At 49.8% G+C, this 18,461-nt stretch overlaps 1 protein-coding gene across 1 annotated transcript in view; it reads right to left on the reverse strand.

Moving 5' to 3' along the window:
* LOC121447195 (sushi, nidogen and EGF-like domain-containing protein 1) overlaps positions 1-18,461 on the reverse strand; it is a 60,693-nt gene that overhangs the window by 26,957 nt on the left and 15,275 nt on the right. Inside the window, exons 2-12 of the mRNA XM_041650309.1 lie at positions 15,307-15,594; positions 12,635-12,775; positions 11,933-12,095; positions 9,793-9,918; positions 9,369-9,482; positions 5,703-5,816; positions 5,457-5,570; positions 1,752-1,877; positions 1,409-1,513; positions 1,164-1,277; positions 560-676 (exon numbers count right to left, since the gene is read on the reverse strand). Coding sequence (XP_041506243.1) covers positions 560-676; positions 1,164-1,277; positions 1,409-1,513; positions 1,752-1,877; positions 5,457-5,570; positions 5,703-5,816; positions 9,369-9,482; positions 9,793-9,918; positions 11,933-12,095; positions 12,635-12,775; positions 15,307-15,594 — 1,522 coding nt within the window. The remainder of the gene's footprint in view (positions 1-559; positions 677-1,163; positions 1,278-1,408; positions 1,514-1,751; positions 1,878-5,456; positions 5,571-5,702; positions 5,817-9,368; positions 9,483-9,792; positions 9,919-11,932; positions 12,096-12,634; positions 12,776-15,306; positions 15,595-18,461) is intronic.

Here is an 18,461-nt window from a genome sequence, read left to right on the forward strand (position 1 = left end):
ATTGCACGGAAGGGAAAATGGTGGAGATGGCAACACCTCCAATGCATTATGGAAGAACACTTAAATTCTAAGTGGATAAATGTAAAATGTCTGCATCCTCTACGTTAAACTAAATTTAACAAAATCGGAATGGAAAAAAATTTAAGTTCAATATAATCATTCTAAAATCTATTTGGAAAAATGCTGAGGGGAAAAATGAAGCCTCTTGAGAGGCATGCAAACCAGTGACGAAGTGCTGTGACCAAAGTGACGAAAAAATTAACTGTCAAAGACGGCGAGGCACATGCTGCCCTAGATGGAGCAAAGAGCTCCTTGGAGCAAAGAACCCAAGGGAATCTCCGGGGAAAGAGAGAGAATGATGAGACAGCGCACCAACAGCTGTGGGCTTGCGGGCTTGCGGGCTGGGAGCTCTCCGTGGTGCTGACGGCGGAGACAGGGACGGCGCACGCCCCGCCCCCTCCTCACCCGGACCCGCCCCGCCCCGCCCCCAGCTGCGCTCCAGAGCACACCCCGCCCCATCCCTCACCCCACTTCCCTCCCTGTCCCGCGTACACGTCACCTTTCTCGCAGTGCCTGCCGTGGAATCCACGGGGACACTCGCATGTGTAGGAGTCGTCGTGGGCATCACAGGAGCCTCCATTAAAGCAAGGGTCTGAATCGCAGGGTGACGGCAGAGCTGGGGGAAGAGGGGAAATGCTGTCCTGGAGCATGGGTCTGCTAGGGTCACCTTGGCATCCCTTCTGGCTGAAACCAAGGCCTCTTAAAATATATTCTGCGTGAGTCGCGTCTGCATTGCTCACCTTAGCCCTAAGGCCTCAAGCTCCCCGCCCCAGTTTCTCCTGCTCTTTGATTTTAGCAGCATTCAAGCTTCCTATCCAACAAGGTATCTCTGACCCATAGCACTTAACCGATCAGTGCCTTTACACTAATGGTAGTAAATGCATCGGTCACACAAAATTGTATGCATTAAGGGCTGAGGGACGGTAGCTTGTGGTACCGTATCTTTGTCAAAATCTTTTCCCCCAGGGAGTGAAGGAGACCCCTGCAACCCATGCAAGTGAAGCTGTCGTCATCTCTGTTAATCCTGGCTGTGTGGCATCACCTGCACCTCTCCTGCTAGACCACTGTCCAGGATCCCTGGTGGCCTGCCCCTAGCCACTCACAGTGGCTGATGTTGTGGTCTGTGTGGCAGACGCAGAGGTAGCTCCCGCCGTACTCCATGCAGTAGCCTCCGTCTGGACACTGCGTGTTCATGTTGCAGGGTGTGGCTGTGACTTCTGCGAAGGAAGAAGCTCCTTCAGTGCCCACTCACCTCCCGAGGACCTTGTTTCCTTGACGAAGGTGCTCCCCCGCCTCCAAGACCCAGTGACCCTGCTAATGATATCCAGGGATCCGGCAGAAAACCTACCAAATTCACAAAGGAGCCCGAAGAAGCCCGGAGGACACTGGCAGAGGGTGGTGTTGGCACCCAAGCACCTGCCTCCGTTCCGGCACTCACAGTCATTGGGGATCCCTGCATGGGGACAAGAGAGAAGCTTCCATGGGTGAAATCTTCTCTCTCTTAACCCTGGCCAATCCTACGCCCCCCCTCCCCCGCCAAACAAAACAACTGAGCACACACACACTCACACATTTTTTCCCTCGTAGAGTTTCCTGCATGTATAACCCAAGGGAGGATGTTGCCATAGGCAGCCCATCCCCCACTTCTCCTGCCCCAGCCCTGGGACACAGCCCCGGCAGCCCCAACATACTCTCTGTGCAGTCCAAGCCCATGAAGCCTTCAGGGCACTCGCACACGTATCCCGGATCCGCATCCACACAGGTGCCCCCGTTCTGGCAGGGGTCGGAGAGGCAGGGGGAAGGCACTGGGTAGCTTCCTACGAGAAAGACAGTGGTAAGTAGCAGCCACTTGAGAGAGACGAGAATGCCGGGGCAAGAGCAGCCATGGCTGCTGGATATGGAAGAGAACCTGGCCTCTGTGAGTTCTCACATTGGGCGTCTCACATTCTGTTCTTCTGAGTAGATCTATGTTTTTGTCTTAGATCATTTTCTTCTGTCTAAAGAATTTCATTTAACATCTCTCTTTTTTTTTGTTTTTGTTTTGTTTTTTGAGTCAGGATTTCTCTGTGTAGTCCTGACTGTCCTGGAACTCGCTCTGTAAACCAGGCTGGCCTCTAACCCAGAGATCTGGCCGGGATAAAGGTGTGTGCCACCTCCACCCGGCTTCTTTAACACTTCAGGAGAAAGGCATGCTGTTGAATGCTTCTGCAAGCAGGTATTCATCTCTCCTCGGTTCTGGAATGTAGTTCTGTAGCACTAGGCTGGTGATGCTGGGCTTGCCTGGCTCCTAGTGAGCATCTCCTGTTGTTCATGCTTCTCTAGACGTGAAACACTTCTGTTGACTTATGTTTAGAAAATGGTTTACTTTTATTTATGATTACATGTATGTCACATTTGTTCAAGTGTCAGAGGCCAGACGAGGGTTTCTGGAACTGGAGATGTAGCTGGTTGTTAGCACCATGGATGCTGGGAATGGAACTCAGGTCCACTAGAAGACCAACAAGAGCCCCTAACTCCTGAGCCATCTCTTCAGCTCCATCCACTGCTCCTCTCAGCGGCTTTGAAGATGAGTTCTTTATCTCTAATGTCCAGAAGACTGGTCATAGTGAGACTCTGTAGAGTCACGTGGATTTCTTAAAAACCTGGGATACAATTATCATCAAATTTGGGAAATTTTTGGTTACAACTACTGTTTGTGTAACTCCCTCCCTCATCTCCTTCTTCTTCTCAGACTTCAGATTCTGATGCCAGATGTTCACGTTATTTAACAGCCCCTGGTGCTCAGTTATTTTTTTTCCAGTCTTACTCTCTGCATTGTCTGTTGTTTCTATTTTCTCTCTCATTGGCTTTTTGTTGTTGTTGTTGTTGTTCAGTGTCTCACCAGCTGTTACTACTACCAGTTGGACTCTAGAAATTCAGACACAGTTTTCACTGCTAGCAATGTTAAACATATCTCCTGTTTCCTTGCCTTAACAGTCTTGAGAAGATTAATCCTATTTTTATTAGTTGATTATTTGTGCCTAGTAATTCTTTCATCTGTCTGTAGGTTACTTTACTTCTTTGAATTCATACCTAATGACTTCACTGAGGTAATTTTAGGTGTTGGTTTCTGTCAGATTCCTGTTATTCTGTGGTAAGTCTGTAGGATTTTATTCTGCACACAGTTAAGGCTTGGGGTCCGCTGGTCCTTTTGCATTTCCTTCTAAGGTTTACTGGGGACAGGTCCAGGCTGGTATAGTCCTCTAGCAACTTCTTCCTCTCTTCCACAGTAGCTCCTGCTCAAGAGAGGCTCTGCTCCACCCTGGCCCAGGGTGTGGGCTCTCTGAGCTCCACAGCTCCTTGGATTTCTCCCCAGCCCTGTTGAGCCTGAGGAGCTGCTGGGTTTCCTGATTTCCAGTGGTTTTTTGCCAGCCTGCTAGAATCCCTGGCCCAGACCCGCCAAGTCAAGACAGGGGGCCTCCTGCTGCCAGGATCCTCCCCTCCACCAGAACTCCAACTGCTCTGCTTCCCACCTCCCCATTTTAGGTGCTGTTGTGTTGGACTTTCCTCCTCAAGTCAGAGGGACTGGTCACTTGGGCCACACGATGGCCTGGAATAGCCCAAGCAGGATCTGGGGGAGCAAGGATAGGGCTTCTCTAGGGTTGATAACTCTGTGCTGTGGTCTAAGGGCTGAAGACAGCAATTTTATAGATTTTGTCTGGGTTTCTAGCTGTTGATTGTGAAAGGGGAATTTCCTGGGTAGCTAACTAGCAGCAGATTAGATAATCTGATTTTGTTGTTGTTTTTTTTTTTTTGTTTGCTTATTTTGGTTTTTCAACACAGGGTTTCTCTGTGTAGCTTTGGAGCCTGTCCTAGAACTCACTTTGTAGACCAGGCTGGCCTTGAACTCATAGAGATCCACCTGCCTCTGCATCCCCAGTGCTGGGATTAAAGGTGTGTGCCACCACTGCCCAGTGACAATCTTTTTTAAAAAATATATAATCCTGACCAACTTCTTGTAGTTAGACCCACTGTTTATACTTGTAAGTTTAACAAGCTTACTGTACTAGTATGTAGAAGTCTCTATTCTGTTTTGATTTTTTCCCACCCCACCACACTTTTTTTTTTAAAAAAAAAAAAAACCAGTATCATTATGTTGCTCTGGCTGGCATTTTAACTTTTGGGCTCAACTAATCCTCCTCTGTCAGCATTGTTTTTTGGCATAAAACAATATTTCTTTACAAAAATAGAAAGCAGTCGGGCGGTGGTGGTGCACGCCTGTAATCCCAGCACTCGGGAGGCAGAGGCGGGCGGATCTCTGTGAGTTTGAGGTCAGCCTGGGCTACAAGAGCTAGTTTCAGAAACTACGGAGAAACCATGTCTTGAAAAATACAAAAAACATAACAAAACAAAACAAAAATAGAAAGCACTTGCCGGGCGGTGGTGGCGCACACCTTTAATCCCAGCACTCGGGAGGCAGAGGCAGGCGGATTTCTGGGAGTATGAGGCCAGCCTGGGCTACAAGAGCTAGTTCCAGGACAGGCACCAAAGCTACAGAGAAACCCTGTCTCACAAAAAAAAAAAATAGAAAGCACTTGCCTGTTTTCTGATATAAATTTAGTTCACTACACCGATCTTTCTATAACTACTCAAGCAAGGCAGTTATTGAACCAAATAATGGGGATTTGAATACAGTCAGAAAGTGAGGGCACCACTCCTGCTTTCTGCTCTCAGGCCTTCACCAGGGCCTGGCCTGGCCTCTTGCTGTGGCATCTGACAGAAGCCATCCATCTGGGTCTTCCTTGTGGGTAAACTGTGAACCCTAAAGTTAGCCAGAGACAGGGTTTCTCTGTGTAACAGCCCTAGCTGTCTAGCTGTCCAAGAACTAGCTCTGTAGACCAGGCTGGCCTCGAACTCACAGAGATCTGTCTGCCTCTGCCTCCCTGAGTGTTGGGAATGAAGGTGAGTGCCACCACAGCCCGGCCTTTTATCGCATTTTTACACCATGCTTTGCAATCTCTAGTTGGCTTTGTCATTGATCTACCAAGGCACAGCCAACATTTAAAACATGAGGTAGGGTAGAAAAGAGCACACTTGGTCCCATGTGGCAAAGGCCAGTTTTCTGTCTGTTCCCTACAGCTCTTCAGTGCCAGGAAAGAGACAGTGCTAAAGAGCATAGAATCCTGAGTTGAAAACACGGACTTGGGAATGGTGTCATCTGCTCCTGCGTGTTCTAGATGGAGACCAATGCTCAAGGAGGAAAAGACCTACCCAACCTGGTTGCTTCCTGCTCTGTCCATTTGGTGGCTCTGGAAGGGCTGAGAAGGGGGGGGGGCGGGAAGGAAGGAACCGGGAGTGGCTAAAATGACAGCCACTGTACAAGCTGCAGTCACGGTGGAGGGGGATGTGGCAGCTACCTGTCTCACATCGAGGTCCCTCGAAGGGCTCCACACAAACACAGCTGTAGTTTCCAACCAGGTCAACGCATGATCCTCCATTCAGGCATGGGTTGGAGCTGCATTCATCCACATCTTGGGGCAGGAAAGATATGGGCTTAGCTTAAGCCAGACTGTGACCATATTGAACCTCAAGAAGGGAGCCCTCCCAAGCACTACCTGCCACCCAGAGTCCCCGACCTCCCATCCTGTGTGTAGGCCACTCACCTGTCTCACAGGTGGCCCCAGTATACCCAGCCTGGCACACACATGCTGCGGAGCTGCTCTCTGCCTGGCACTGGCCGCCATTTTGACACACTTTGTTGTCACAGGGAGACTGGGCTACAAGTAAGGATGAGTAGACAGGGTATTGGAGGCCTGATGAGCAGAAGTGCCTGAGGACAGGCACTGGGCCTCACCCTTGATAGCTATAGGCTCAATGAAAGGGGATCCTGGTTTGATGTGGGAGTGTCATATATCAATCTGTTGATTCCATTGGTTAAGCAATAAAGAAACTGCCTGGCCCTGATAGGTTAAAACATAGGTGGGAGGAGTAAACAGAACAGAATGCTGGGAGGAAGAGGAAATGAGCTCAGACTCGACAGCTCTGCTCTCTGGAGCAGAGACGCCATGCTCCCCTCTCCTGGGCAGACGCACGCGATGAAGCTCCGACCCAGGATGGACGTAGGCTAGAATCTCCCTGGTAAGCCACCTCGTGGGCTATACAGATTATAAGAATGGGCTAGCCCAGGTGCGAGTGTTAGCCTAGAAGAGGCTAGATAGAAATGGGCCAAGCAGTGTTTAAATGAATACAGTTTGTGTGTTGTTATTTCGGGCATAAGCTAGCAGGCGGCCGGGGTGCTGGGGACGCAGCCCTGCTGCTCTTATTACTACACTGGTTGTCTCTGGGGAGGTGACAGGCTGGGAGGAAGCCTGGCTAGGGCAGTACCCAAGGGTACCCAAAGCTCTGTATGAATTGGTTCTCATTCAGCAAACCTGGAACGGAGGAGGGGCATGGATGCTGGACAGGATGTAGGGAGAATGGAACCAGCTTCTGCCATGCATCCAGAGTGCTGCTGGGACTTGGGGCTTCCAGCCTGTCTCAGTGGCTAAGGAACGGCTGCTGCCCAGCTCGGCTCCTGTCCTCTGGGGCCGTTCTCACACCTCATAGGCTGAGTCCTCCCTGGACAGCATGGCAGCATCCTTCACCCTCGTCTGCACAGTAGCTCCCACACCTAGCTCTGCTGTCGCAGGGAGGGCAAGTAGGGCCTAGCCCCTGCTTGAGGAAAAGCTCTTTAGCCCGGAATGTGTTCGACCAACCATGCTCTGGTTTGGGCTGGAACAATGTAGCCTTGTCCACAGCGGACAGCTGAGGGGTCACTGCAAACTCCTCTTCCCAAATGGAAATCCCATCTTTGTCTGCACCAAAAATTACATTTCCTTTTCATTTCTTTCACAAACTCGTTCCTTCATGTATGTGTGTGCGTGCGTGTGTGTGTGTGTGTGTACAATCTTCTTAGTGTCATTCAACTACAGTTTTCTCAAGGAAAAATGTGTGTGTGTGTGTGTGTGTGTGTGTGTGTACCCTGAAATTTAACACTTAGCTTCTTGTGACCATGAATCTTGATAGGCTTGTTTTTCTAGACCGAGGTATTGAGATGGAAGCTATTTGAACACACGTTCTGAATCCTATGTTCTTAAACTGTGCATTGCCAATCCCATATGTGGCTGCAAAACTGAAACAAGATATTGTGAAAAATTTGCAACAGCAAAGTACTGCTGACTGCATAACGAGAAATTCAAAATGAAATGCATCCTGGCTCTGAGGGGGGTCTTGGCAGTGTGCACTGTGTTGACTCTCAGCTTCAGGGCTGCCTTAATGCTGAACACAGCGTGTACACTCCACACCCCACCTGCCATCGTGCAGGGCAAGACCAGTGAACAACCCTGCCTGAAACCCCTCACCAACCACACTTTTCTTCTAGTGCAAATACAATGTCTTATGTAAGCAAAGGCTTTCGGTGCTTACCTACTATCCTTCCTCAGCACAGAAGTATCAAATTATAGTATTATCTTTGAGTTGTGGGATCTTAGAGAGAACTCGACTTTCTTTCCTTCCTTCCTTCCTTCCTTCCTCCCTCCCTCCCTCCCTCCCTCTCTCTTTCTTTCTTTTTTTTTTTGAGACAGGGTTTGTCTACAGAGCCCTGGGTGTCCTAGAACTCACTATGTAGTACAGGCTGGCCTTGAACTCACAGAGATCTGCCTGCCTCTGCCTCCCTATTGCTGGGATTAAAAGCCTGAATCACTATGCCTGGCCTGAGAGTTTGAGTTTTTTTTTTTTTTGGTCAGGCTTGGAAGTTGCCAATTTAGGGTAGGATGGCAGGATGGCTGACCAGTAAGCTCTAGGGCGCATCTTATTTGTCAATGGATGGATACAAGTACCTACTAAGGCATCTGGATCTTGAAGATGGGTTGCAGGAATCCATCTCAGGTTCTTATGCTTGAGTGGCAAGTGCTTTGCTGAGCCATCTCTCAAACGCCATGAATTTTGGCTTGGGACCAGGGCTGTTTTCAGCATTGCTGATGGCACTAAACATACTTCTGTCACTTTGTACTATACATTTATGTGAAGCAGTATTCTTATCATCGATGATTATAAAATCAAAATATTCATCAGCTCTGAATTACTGAAGATGCCCTGCATTATCAAATACTCAGCCACAATTTAAATTTTATGTAAAAATAAATAAGCACATATACCTTGTTAGTATTCAAATTTGAGGGCACATTTTCTTTCCCTCTCCTTATTTTTTGAGAAATGGTCTCACCACGTAGCCTTGGCTGACCTGGAACCCTCTATGTATACCAGGCTAACCCCAAACTTATAAAGATCTACTTGCCTCTGCTTCCTAAGTTCTGACTTTAAAGGAATTCACCACTACTCCTGGCTGCTTTCATCTTTAATCAGTGGTAAAAATTATATGTATATTTGGTAGTTTAAAGATAAATTTCAATATGATTTATCATCAGTAAATGTTTGATTTATATAGCGATTTTGTGTACCTATATATCTGGAAGTGCATAAAAATTTCTTTAGCAAAAGGTTGGTGCGTAGAGTTTAAGGATCCTCATTACAACACTGTAGTAGTATTTTATAATGATGGCTAGATGATGTAGGACACAATGGGGGTGAAAGGGGGTGCCTGTTTGGCTGAGCTGGGTCGGGTATGGTGGTCACAGTATTTGACATTCAGGGGCTGCCTTGGAATAGCCCACATGGTGATGCTGGAGGCTAGAATGCCCACTTTCTGGGACAGTGCAGAGCAAGAAGGAGGGCTCTCAGGTGGTACCAGTGGACAGTAGGAACCCGGAGCGTGAATCTATTGGGGGACGCTTCAGATGAGCTGGAACTGTGAAAACAAAGAGCTCCAATGGTTGGAAAGCAACAGTGGAGAAGCAGCAGGACCCGACCCTGCACCTGCCCAGATTGTGGCAGCCTTGGAGGGAGCAGCTGGTTCAGGGCCAGTGTGGCAGAAAGCCTGTGCTTGTGCTCTGTGAGCATGTGCCTTACCCTCCCCATCTGAAAGCTATCCCATCTCACCCCGGAAATCCTCCACCTTCTCACACCCAGAAGACTCCTGACTCTGACCCCGGCCAGTGCAGGACCTGGGCTCTCATCTATTCTGAAGCATTGGGGACAGGAAGCCTGTGTTTGCTACACTCACCCATATTTGCTCCTGCCCACACCATAAGACATCGGGCTCCTGCGCTCCCTTGTGACAGAACTCTCTAGGCTGCCCACGCTGGTGCCAAGTCCTTCTGCTGTCCTCAGTCTCACTCTCCCCTAGCTGTGTGTCTTGTGTCTTGCAGCTAGCAGGGTCGGTGCCTTCTTACCTGATTCACAGGTGAGTCCCTTGAAGCCGACGGGGCACTGGCAGCTGAAGCTGTTGACACCGTGGGTGCAGGTCCCACCATTTTGGCATGGGTGGGAGGCACACTCGTTTACATCTGAAACATGGAGCAGGCTGGGGCCTCAGTAGAGGAAACTGTGAAGGAATTGCCAGGGCTTTGGGTAGGGGTGGGGGACAGACTAAGCCCCGAACCCAGACAGGCCTTAACTTAGAGTGGCTAGGAGCAGCAGCAGCAGCAACAGCACTCACTGCCACATGGCCATAGCCTTAGACCTCCATCAGTTTCTCCATCACAAGCAAGGAGACCTTGGCCCTCAGTGCCACCGTCAGTATCCCCTGAGCCTGGCGTGATGTCGTGCAGGGCAATCAATGGGCACCTTGTCCCTACCTGGGTGCCAGTGACTCACCCAGGTGGCATCTCCGCCCTGTGAAGCCCACGAGGCAGGAGCAGGTGTAGGAGGGGTTGCCTGTGACGCAGTCATCGATACACTTGCCGCCATTGAGGCACGGACGCAGGGCCAGGCACACAGAGGCTGCGGACACAGGAAGGAGCCCAAGCCTCAGGCCACTGCATCAAGAATGTGGGCAGGAGAGCCACCTGCAATGGCTACGTCTCCCTTCCCTCCACCAGAGGGTCAGTTTAGTGACCATGACATTGGTGACCGTGCATCTTTGTGTTCGGTTTCTGGGTCTTTGAGCTGGACCCCAGTTTGCCTGCAGGTACCCTTGCCAGGGTCTCTTGCTGATTGTTCTAGGCTTAATGTCCTAGGCTCTGACTCTGGCTTCCTGTGGAGAGAGACATCCCCAGAATCACCTGCACCCACAACTCCTCTTATCTCTCTAATCCTTTCTACTTCTACCACGGCCACTTCTAGGGCTGCTCAGCTACCCTCCTGGTTCCTACACGTGTAAAATGAGAAGCTGTCACAGCCAGTGTGTATCACAGCACAGGCTCTTAAGAAGGCCTCCCGGGGTTCCCCTGAGACCTCAGCAACCCCCAAACTCCATTCTGTAATTTCTGGCTGGGCTCCTGAAATAAGAGGTTAATCACAAATAGGCAGGAGATGAGAAAGTCTCAAGGACTCCAATCGCCTATTGCTAGGAGGAGGACTCCAGGGAGGACTAGTGGTCCCCCACACTCTTCAGACTGTGGTGTCTTCTGATCAGGGAGCTTACCTTTCTGTCAACTGGGATGATTTAGCAGCACTGTGCTCACCTGGTCTACTTGAAATTTGGCTGCTCTTTGCAGCCATGGCCAGAAGCTGGGTTTGCTTAGGAGTTAGACTTCCATGCACCAGGCGCCACCTCTAAGGCACCGTTCGCCCTCCCTTCTGAGCAATCTCACGTTTCTATAACACCCCACAATTGCCCCCGGGGCTTGCAGCATAGCTACGTCCCTGCTCCTAGACGCAGCACAGTACCAAGGCATCTCTGCTGCTGTTTCTTGTTCCGTCTTATCCCATAGACCTGGGGGCGGTGCTCTGCAATGGGGGGGGGGGCACCTGGAAGGATCTGGTGGGATGCTCTCCTGAGAGTCCCCCTCCAGCTGAGCTGTAACAGCTTCAAAAATATGGTCTGCCCATACGTGCCCCTTGCTCCTCTGCCAGAACCTAATACTCCAGCCTTTGGCAAGGGACCTGACCCAGCCCCCACTGCAAGCAGCACCCACAGGCCCACTTGACTAGGCCAAGGTCCTAGTATCAGAGCTGACTGCTGGCCAGGAGCAGGGCTGGGGCTGCCCTGGGGTTCTGCCTCCTTAAGTGTTCCACTTGCTGCTCTGGGACTGGGATGGCATGGAATTCAGCTCAGCTTCCCAGGCTGGCCTACTATGTACCCAGCATGTCAAGTGTGTGCCAACTTCCCCCTTCCCAGCCCTGCATGTCCTGAGTACACTCATCCTCATCTCCCCTCCACCCCACGGTCCCCCTGACCTGTGGCTGCTCTGTGTAATTTCCCAGCTGAGTTCTCTTCAGGGGACTCAGTGCCGAGGAAAAGCACCCTGTTCTGTGGGCTCATCCACATGACCAACAAGTGTGTGTGTGGGTCCCGGCAGGGACATGTCTTCAGCTTGGATTTAGGAGGGTTTGTGATGAAGGGATCTACTGGTCAGTCAGCTAGTGTTTTGACACCTCTGCATTGTGGACAGGGTGTTTCTGGATATGGTACCTTCTAGGGACCACATGGTGGTAGAGCTGGGGTTCCTGAGTGGGTGCATGGTCAGTCTGTGCTACCAGGGTCACCTGACTGCTTGTTCTACTAGACCAGAAGGACCATACGAAGCTCTGGCTTGTCAGTACCATCAGGCCTATGGAGGTCCCGGTCTCCCTCCCCTCACCCCTGAGATGGAGGCAGGGGTGGGATGTGGGCAGAGACCCTACTCTGGTCCTCTCCCGGAAGACCCAGATCACCTGAGGCACGGGACAGGATGGGCTGTGGGGCAGGGGTGGGTGGATGGGGATTTAGGGAGGTGGGGGATAGGTTCTAGCCCCTGAGTCCCACCCCTACTGCCACAGGGTTCCTCAGCCCTCCCCTCCCTGAGCCTCTTACTTGTATGGCCGCAGCCCCCCACGCGCACCTGGGCATCATCGATTCTAAACGCCCAGCGCCCGGGCACGCCCACGTTGGTGGTGGTCTCCACCTCAGCCATGTCTGCTGTGCGTGACCCAGGGATGTTGAAGTAACGGTGCCCATCACCTGCGTTGAAACCTGCCTGGGAGCGGGGCAGAGAAGGAGGCAGGTCTCCTTATAGTCACTGAGGCCTCTCTCAGGATGGCCAAGTCAAGGATGGTGGAGGGATGGCCTTGTAAACAGAGGACACGGTAGATGCTGGGGTCTGCTGACTTCAGTAGTCCCTCCAGTCAAGCGTGGTACTCGACTTCCTCCCTAGCTTCCAGCACTCACACACTCAGCATCTAGGCCTCACCTAGGGCCCATGGAAGTTTTGCCCCAGGAGAAAGTTGGGGACCAGAGGTGAGTGGAGGAGCATGGCTTTAGGGATGGGCACAGCCCTCCTGACACATTTGGGACAGAGACCCTTATCAGGGAGGAAGGGATAAAGGTACCAGGGGCTCTTGTGGTTCTGGGCACTGAGAGGCCTGAGGGACAGAGTCACCGTGGCTGCCACAGATTGATCTCTACATAGAAGTGGAGGGGAGCAGGTATCTGCTACAGTGGATGTCTGCCTACCGCTTCTGCCCATGGTACCTTGGCGGGAAGAGCAGGGTGGATGCCAATTCTAGCCTGGCCTACCTGGGCTGCGATGCCTCCCAAGCCATCAGCATCACCCCCGCTGCTGGCGTGTGTGCCTGTGGTCCACAGGATGGCCTCGTAGTTGAAGATGGTGAAGGAGAACCGGCCATCGGTGATGAGCACTATTTGGAATGTGTTGACCTGCCAGGAGAAGGAGCCAGCTGTGACTGGCTGCATTCCCTGTCCCACATCAAAGGCCATTTCTCTTCCAAATGCACAGTCAAGCAAGGTAGGATCATGGTAGTTTTGTCTATCTCTACAGCCTACCCGAATGTTGAGGGACAGGGCCAGAACACCTGGAGCAGACATGGTCCCCCGCTACAAGGGGCTCAGGCTCCTGTAGAGGCTGAAGCACTCCCTCAGCCAAACCCACAAAATCTCTGTGGTAAGAACAAAAAGGAAGAGGAAAAGCAGTTGCTAATATTAGGGTTTACGTTTTTTGGACCTTTACTCCATGAATATTGCTGAACAGTGTACCCCAAGAAGGTATTTCAGACTGGGGTGAAGAAATGATCTTGGGACATATGGGAAACTGAAAAAGGGCAAAGCTAGCATCCTGCCCCGCTTCACACCATGCATGAAAACAAATCCCAAATCCGTATTCTTTTTTTTTTCTTTTTTCGTGACAGGGTTTCTCTGGTGCTTATTCTGAAATTCTTATAGACCAGGCTGGCCTCCAACTTACAGAGATCCTCCTGCCTCTGCTCCTGAGCAGGGATTAAAGGTGTGTGCCACCACTGCCCGGCTCAAGTACGGTTTTAAAACAAACATCATAGAATTCCTAGAAGAAAACCCTGGGTAATATGTGTTGCATCTCAGAGAAGGACTTCTATGATGCTTATTAATAGCAAAAACCAAAAGAAAGATGAATACATTTATGGACAAAAGTCTCTGAGTGGAAAAAGTGTTGTGATATTAAAATGTTTGGAGACAGTAGCAAAAAAATGTATTCATAACATACAGCAGATAAGACTGCTGTTATCCTTCATATTCAGAAGAACTTAGAACAATAAAAATGGACCATAAGTATTAAGAAAAATTGGAAGAAGGCATGAATAAGTACGTTAGCTCTAGCAATGATACTAGAAAAAATATCTAACACCTGTAGAAGCCAAAGATGTCTAAGTTTTAAAAAAGCATTCCTTGATTTGCCTGCAGTGTTAGCAAAGAAGAAAAATGACAGAGCGCTTATCTGGGATGCAGAGAACGGGCACCTTCAAATGGACGCCGGCAGGAGACCCTGCAAGGGCAGCAGCCTGTTCTGGAGATGTGTGTCGCAGTAGGATCTCGAAGGGCCATGCATAAGGCACTGGTAGTATGGGAGCCCCCCTCACAGCCCAAGGTTGTCTCAACCATTGGGAACAATAGAGAGCAGAGCGGGAATCATTCTCATATAAAATTTGGCAGGAGAGAGTAAACAGACGGATGATAATGCTTTGTGTGGGTGGCGGGAAGGGTGACGATCGCAAAGGTCAGTGGTCGGGGCTGTAGAGCAATAAAATACACAGATCCACCTGGTGTTGATGAGCCTTCCCAGCAGGTGCTACCTGGACAGACTGCACTTCTGAGCATATCCTAGCGCCTGCTGTCTTTGTTAGGGGCCCGTATAAGCCCCACAGTGTTGGCTTGTCTTTCCAGAGCTGCTATCCAGTGCTTGGGACACTACCTGCCACCCAGAAGGTGCCCTTACCAAAGCCCTTTTGAAAGGCCACTTGCATCTCAGGTTTTCTTTCTGTGTGGCTCAGTATCCAGAATAGGCCTATGTGTAGTAAGTGCTGGAAAGTACCCATCTAGATGGGTAACAGCAGCCAACCACACTCACCAAAGACAAACGGAACAGTCAGGTATGTCGGCACACACCTGCAGACCCAGCACTCTGGAAACTGAGGTGAGAGGGTCAGGAGTTGAAGGTCATTCACACCTACGTAGTGAGTTTGAAGCCAACCTGGTTTACATGATTACCTTACTCCAAAACAAAACAAAACAAAAAACCCCAGCAGTTGTGCTGGTGGTTCAGCCGTACAAGTGCTCGCTACACGAGTGTGAAGATGAACATCCAGCACTAGTACACACTGGAACATGGCCACACTTAAGCCTGTGTGTGCACATAAGCATAAGTGCTGGGGTGGTCGAGACAGGGGGATTGCTTGAGTTTTGCTGGCTGCTAGCCTAGCCCAAAGTTTACCGCTAGCCCCTGTCTAGATGACATAAGGGATAAAATGACACAGAACAGGACATCCAATGTCTTCCTCTGGCCTGTCCATAGGCGTGCACACTTGAAGATACATGCGTGATATACCTCTCTCTCTCTCACGCATGCACGTATGCATGCGTGCACACAAAACAAACCTACAAGAACCAAACAAACAAAAAATATCCCGCCAAGAACAGACCCTCCCTCCCTCTGCCCCACCCTGGAACTGTTCGAGAACCAAGCCATTCCAATAGAAATCCTCCTAGCACCTATGCAGCTCCCTCCTGCCAACTGCTTTGCTGGGCCTGGAAGGGCGAGGCTCTGTCCTCCTCCACCCTGGCCCTGTGATCTCAGAAAAAGGTGACACAGCCTTAAGCCCAGAGTCCTCTCTGGCTGTAGACCGTCTATACCTGGCCTGCCTCGGCAGGGTCCCAACTACACAGCCTCCCTCCCAGGCCACACAGCCACCTGGACTCACGGGGGAAGAGGAGCTGCCTCCAAAGAAGGTCACGCGGTACCAGGTGGCAACAAAAACCCAGGTAGCAGAGAAGTCCGGGAGCTCAGGAAAGTACCGTCTGATGTCCTCTGTGGCTCTCTGTAGCGTGGCTGGGTCAGTGGCCTCCCGGTAGTAGACGTCGCCTGCACGTCGGTTGTCCACATCTGCCCAGAAGGCTGCCACCACACAGCGGTCTTTGGCAATGGGGAAGGCCACAGGGGTGAACTGAGAAACCTCCTTCAGGAAGGAGATGATCCCATTATTGTTCACCTGTGAAGGCAGAAAACCAGGACAGGTATGGACTGGGCACTGCAGAAGGTGGTCAATCCAGCGGCGTCTCAGTTGCCCTACCCCCGGCATCCTTTAAGAGGGATCCAGCTGGCAGCCCCTTACCCCTGGAATGGAACCATGTGGTCCTGCTCTATCCTCTCGTGCAGGTCTTATGCTCAGGGCCAGGCTCTGCCCTGCTGCTAACAACCCAGGTGTATCATACTCTAGCCAGAGGCCTTGGGAGGTGGGTCAGCATTCTTTCATTGAGCCAAGTGCGTGAGAGTAAACAGGAGGCTCAGGGGCCAGCATGGCTTGGAAAGTCATGCTGTGTGTTTGGACCTCAGGATGGGCAGGAGGCTCTGGCCCCAACTCTGCAACTCACTAGCTAAGCAGTCTGCGACAATTTAGCCTGCCTCTCTGCATTCTGGTTTTCTCACCTCTGAGACTTGGCTATACTACCTGCCATGTGTTAAAATCGTTAAGTCAAGGGTGCAGTTAAGAGGGTAGAGACCTTGTGAATGGGATCAATGCCTTTACGCAAGAAGCCCAGGGTCCCTTCTGCTACATGAAGACACAGCAAGACTCCCATCTATGAACAAGAAGGCAGGCCTCACCAGCTATGGATTCTGGTAGTGCCTGAGTCTCGGGCTCCAGGACTGTTAATTCATTCCTATTGCCTCCAGGTTGCACAGTGTAAGATACTTTGTTATAGCAGTCAGGTGGACTGCAGCTAACTCTGACCTCAGAGGGTGTCAGGCAGTGGTGCCTGGGCATACTCTGGGCTTCATTCTGAGGAGACCTGTACTAGCACTATACAGCATCATTTATATCACAACATTATTAGCAATATCTAAACATTGGGAGCAACCCAAGTGTCTACTGATGAACAAATGTGTCAACAAGACGACATAGCACATGCAAAGAATGGGGCATTGTTAAAAGGGAAAACACCTTGACATGCGATAATGTGGATGAAATTCAATAGCATCCCGATGAGTGAAATATAAAGATAAATACTGCGTGAATCCATTTACTCAAAGCCTCCAGATCATTAAACTCACAGAGGTGGAAGGAAGATTGGTATTTTTCATGGGCTAAGGAAGGGGGCAATGGGGAGTTGTTACTTAATCAGTATAGGGTTTCAGTTTTGGAAGATACAAAGATTTGCTTGGATGGGTGGTGGCTGTAGGGAGGGATTAAGGTCCTGAGTGGATGTGTATTGTTGGCATGGACACAGTCACGTCTAGGACCCTGATGCCTCAGATCCATGGAAGCAGCAAAGGCTTCCTTGGGTCTGAGTACAAATGTTGACAATGTGTGCAGAAATGTGCGCTCAAGATATTTACAGCCCGAAGACTGCTCTCCTACAGAGACTGCTCCTACCAAGATGAGCTAAGCCTGCTTCCTGCTCAGCTGTATACAATAACCTCAGCTCCCTGTCTATAATAGACATGCTGAGCTTCTAGGGTACTGCAGCTTCTCCATCAGATAACCCAAGCCGTATGACCTCAGCTCTCTGTACATGCGTCTGTGGTTCTGTCCTTTCTTCAGTACCTTGTCCCTAGTCAGGGTTGTGAGACCCAGGCTGTGGAAGAGCATGGCAGATGGTAATGGTTAACACAGCCAATTAAATGCCTGTTAACACTGCTGAACTGTTTATACCTAACATTGAAGCTGTATATTTTATTACAATAAAAACTGGGAGGAAATGGTTGTGATAAAAAAAATCTTGATGATAATTATAAAAGAAGGTATTTTCAACTGGGAAGTGGTGGTGCATGCCTTTAATCCCAGCACTCGGGAGGCAGAGGCAGGTGGATCTCTGTGAGTTCGAGCCCAGCTTGGTCTACAGAGCAAGTTCCAGGATAGTCTCCAAAGTTACAGAGAAACCCTGTCTCAAAAAACCTGAAAAAGAAGAAGTATTTCCAAAGCCAAATATAACAAGGAATCAAATACATATAATAAAGTAATGAGATTTCAAAATAGATTTGATGCAATTACAGAAAAGCAGTGGACTGAACCCAAAATGTCAGTTAAGAAACTCTCTGGTTTGAGCTCAAGGATGATAAGATGGAGGAATCAGAATAAAGGTGAGAGGCACAAAAAAAAAAAAAACAGCACAAACACCGGAGAGAAGGAAAGGAGACAGACAGTGCGAGAGCCTTCCAGGATGGATGAAGGACGCGGAGCTGTACATTCAAAAACCTCAGGGATCAAGTAGCTGGGAAAACAAAAAATAAAGCCACACTGAACCCGTGCTAGAAAAGTAGGAAACCAACTGCAGAAGCCATTCTGAAAGAAGAGAGCTAACAAGTCAGGGGCGGCTCATGCGCAGACAGCTGACTTTTCCTGGGAACTATGGAAGCCTGAGAACAGTGGAGTTACGTCTCCAGCACACCAGAAGACAACAGTGCCAACATAAAGCCCTAGACTCAGAAGTTACATGAAGGCAATTCACACAAGCAGTAACAAAGGCATACCTAGAAATATAGACCCATACTTAAAGAAGTTGGGTCAACTTCAAGTTGGCAGGAGATGTAAGGTCAGAGATTCAAGAAGGAAAGAAGGAAGAAGCCAGAGCTTAAATCCAAGTGGACAATGATCAAAAGGAACACTGTGGTTAATGAACTAGTGAGGAAATCTACAAATTAAAACTCAAGACAGAAAAAGCATAGAGACTGGAAAAGGCATCAAACTGAGGTCCCCTCAGGCCACAGCTGTTTCAGTGGGGAGTAAAGGTACAAGGGGGCCTATTAATGACTCCTGATGTATTAAAGGTTATCTGTACCATCTGGAGAATCGTTGAGACCCCAGGGGCTGAACATCCTTGATGGAGAGAGATAAGATAGGGCAGTTAAAATACTCAA

The sequence above is a fragment of the Microtus oregoni genome, unplaced genomic scaffold, assembly GCF_018167655.1.
Source record: "Microtus oregoni isolate MIOR12 unplaced genomic scaffold, Mior012 000004F_ref0000308, whole genome shotgun sequence".
Taxonomy (NCBI): domain Eukaryota; kingdom Metazoa; phylum Chordata; class Mammalia; order Rodentia; family Cricetidae; genus Microtus; species Microtus oregoni.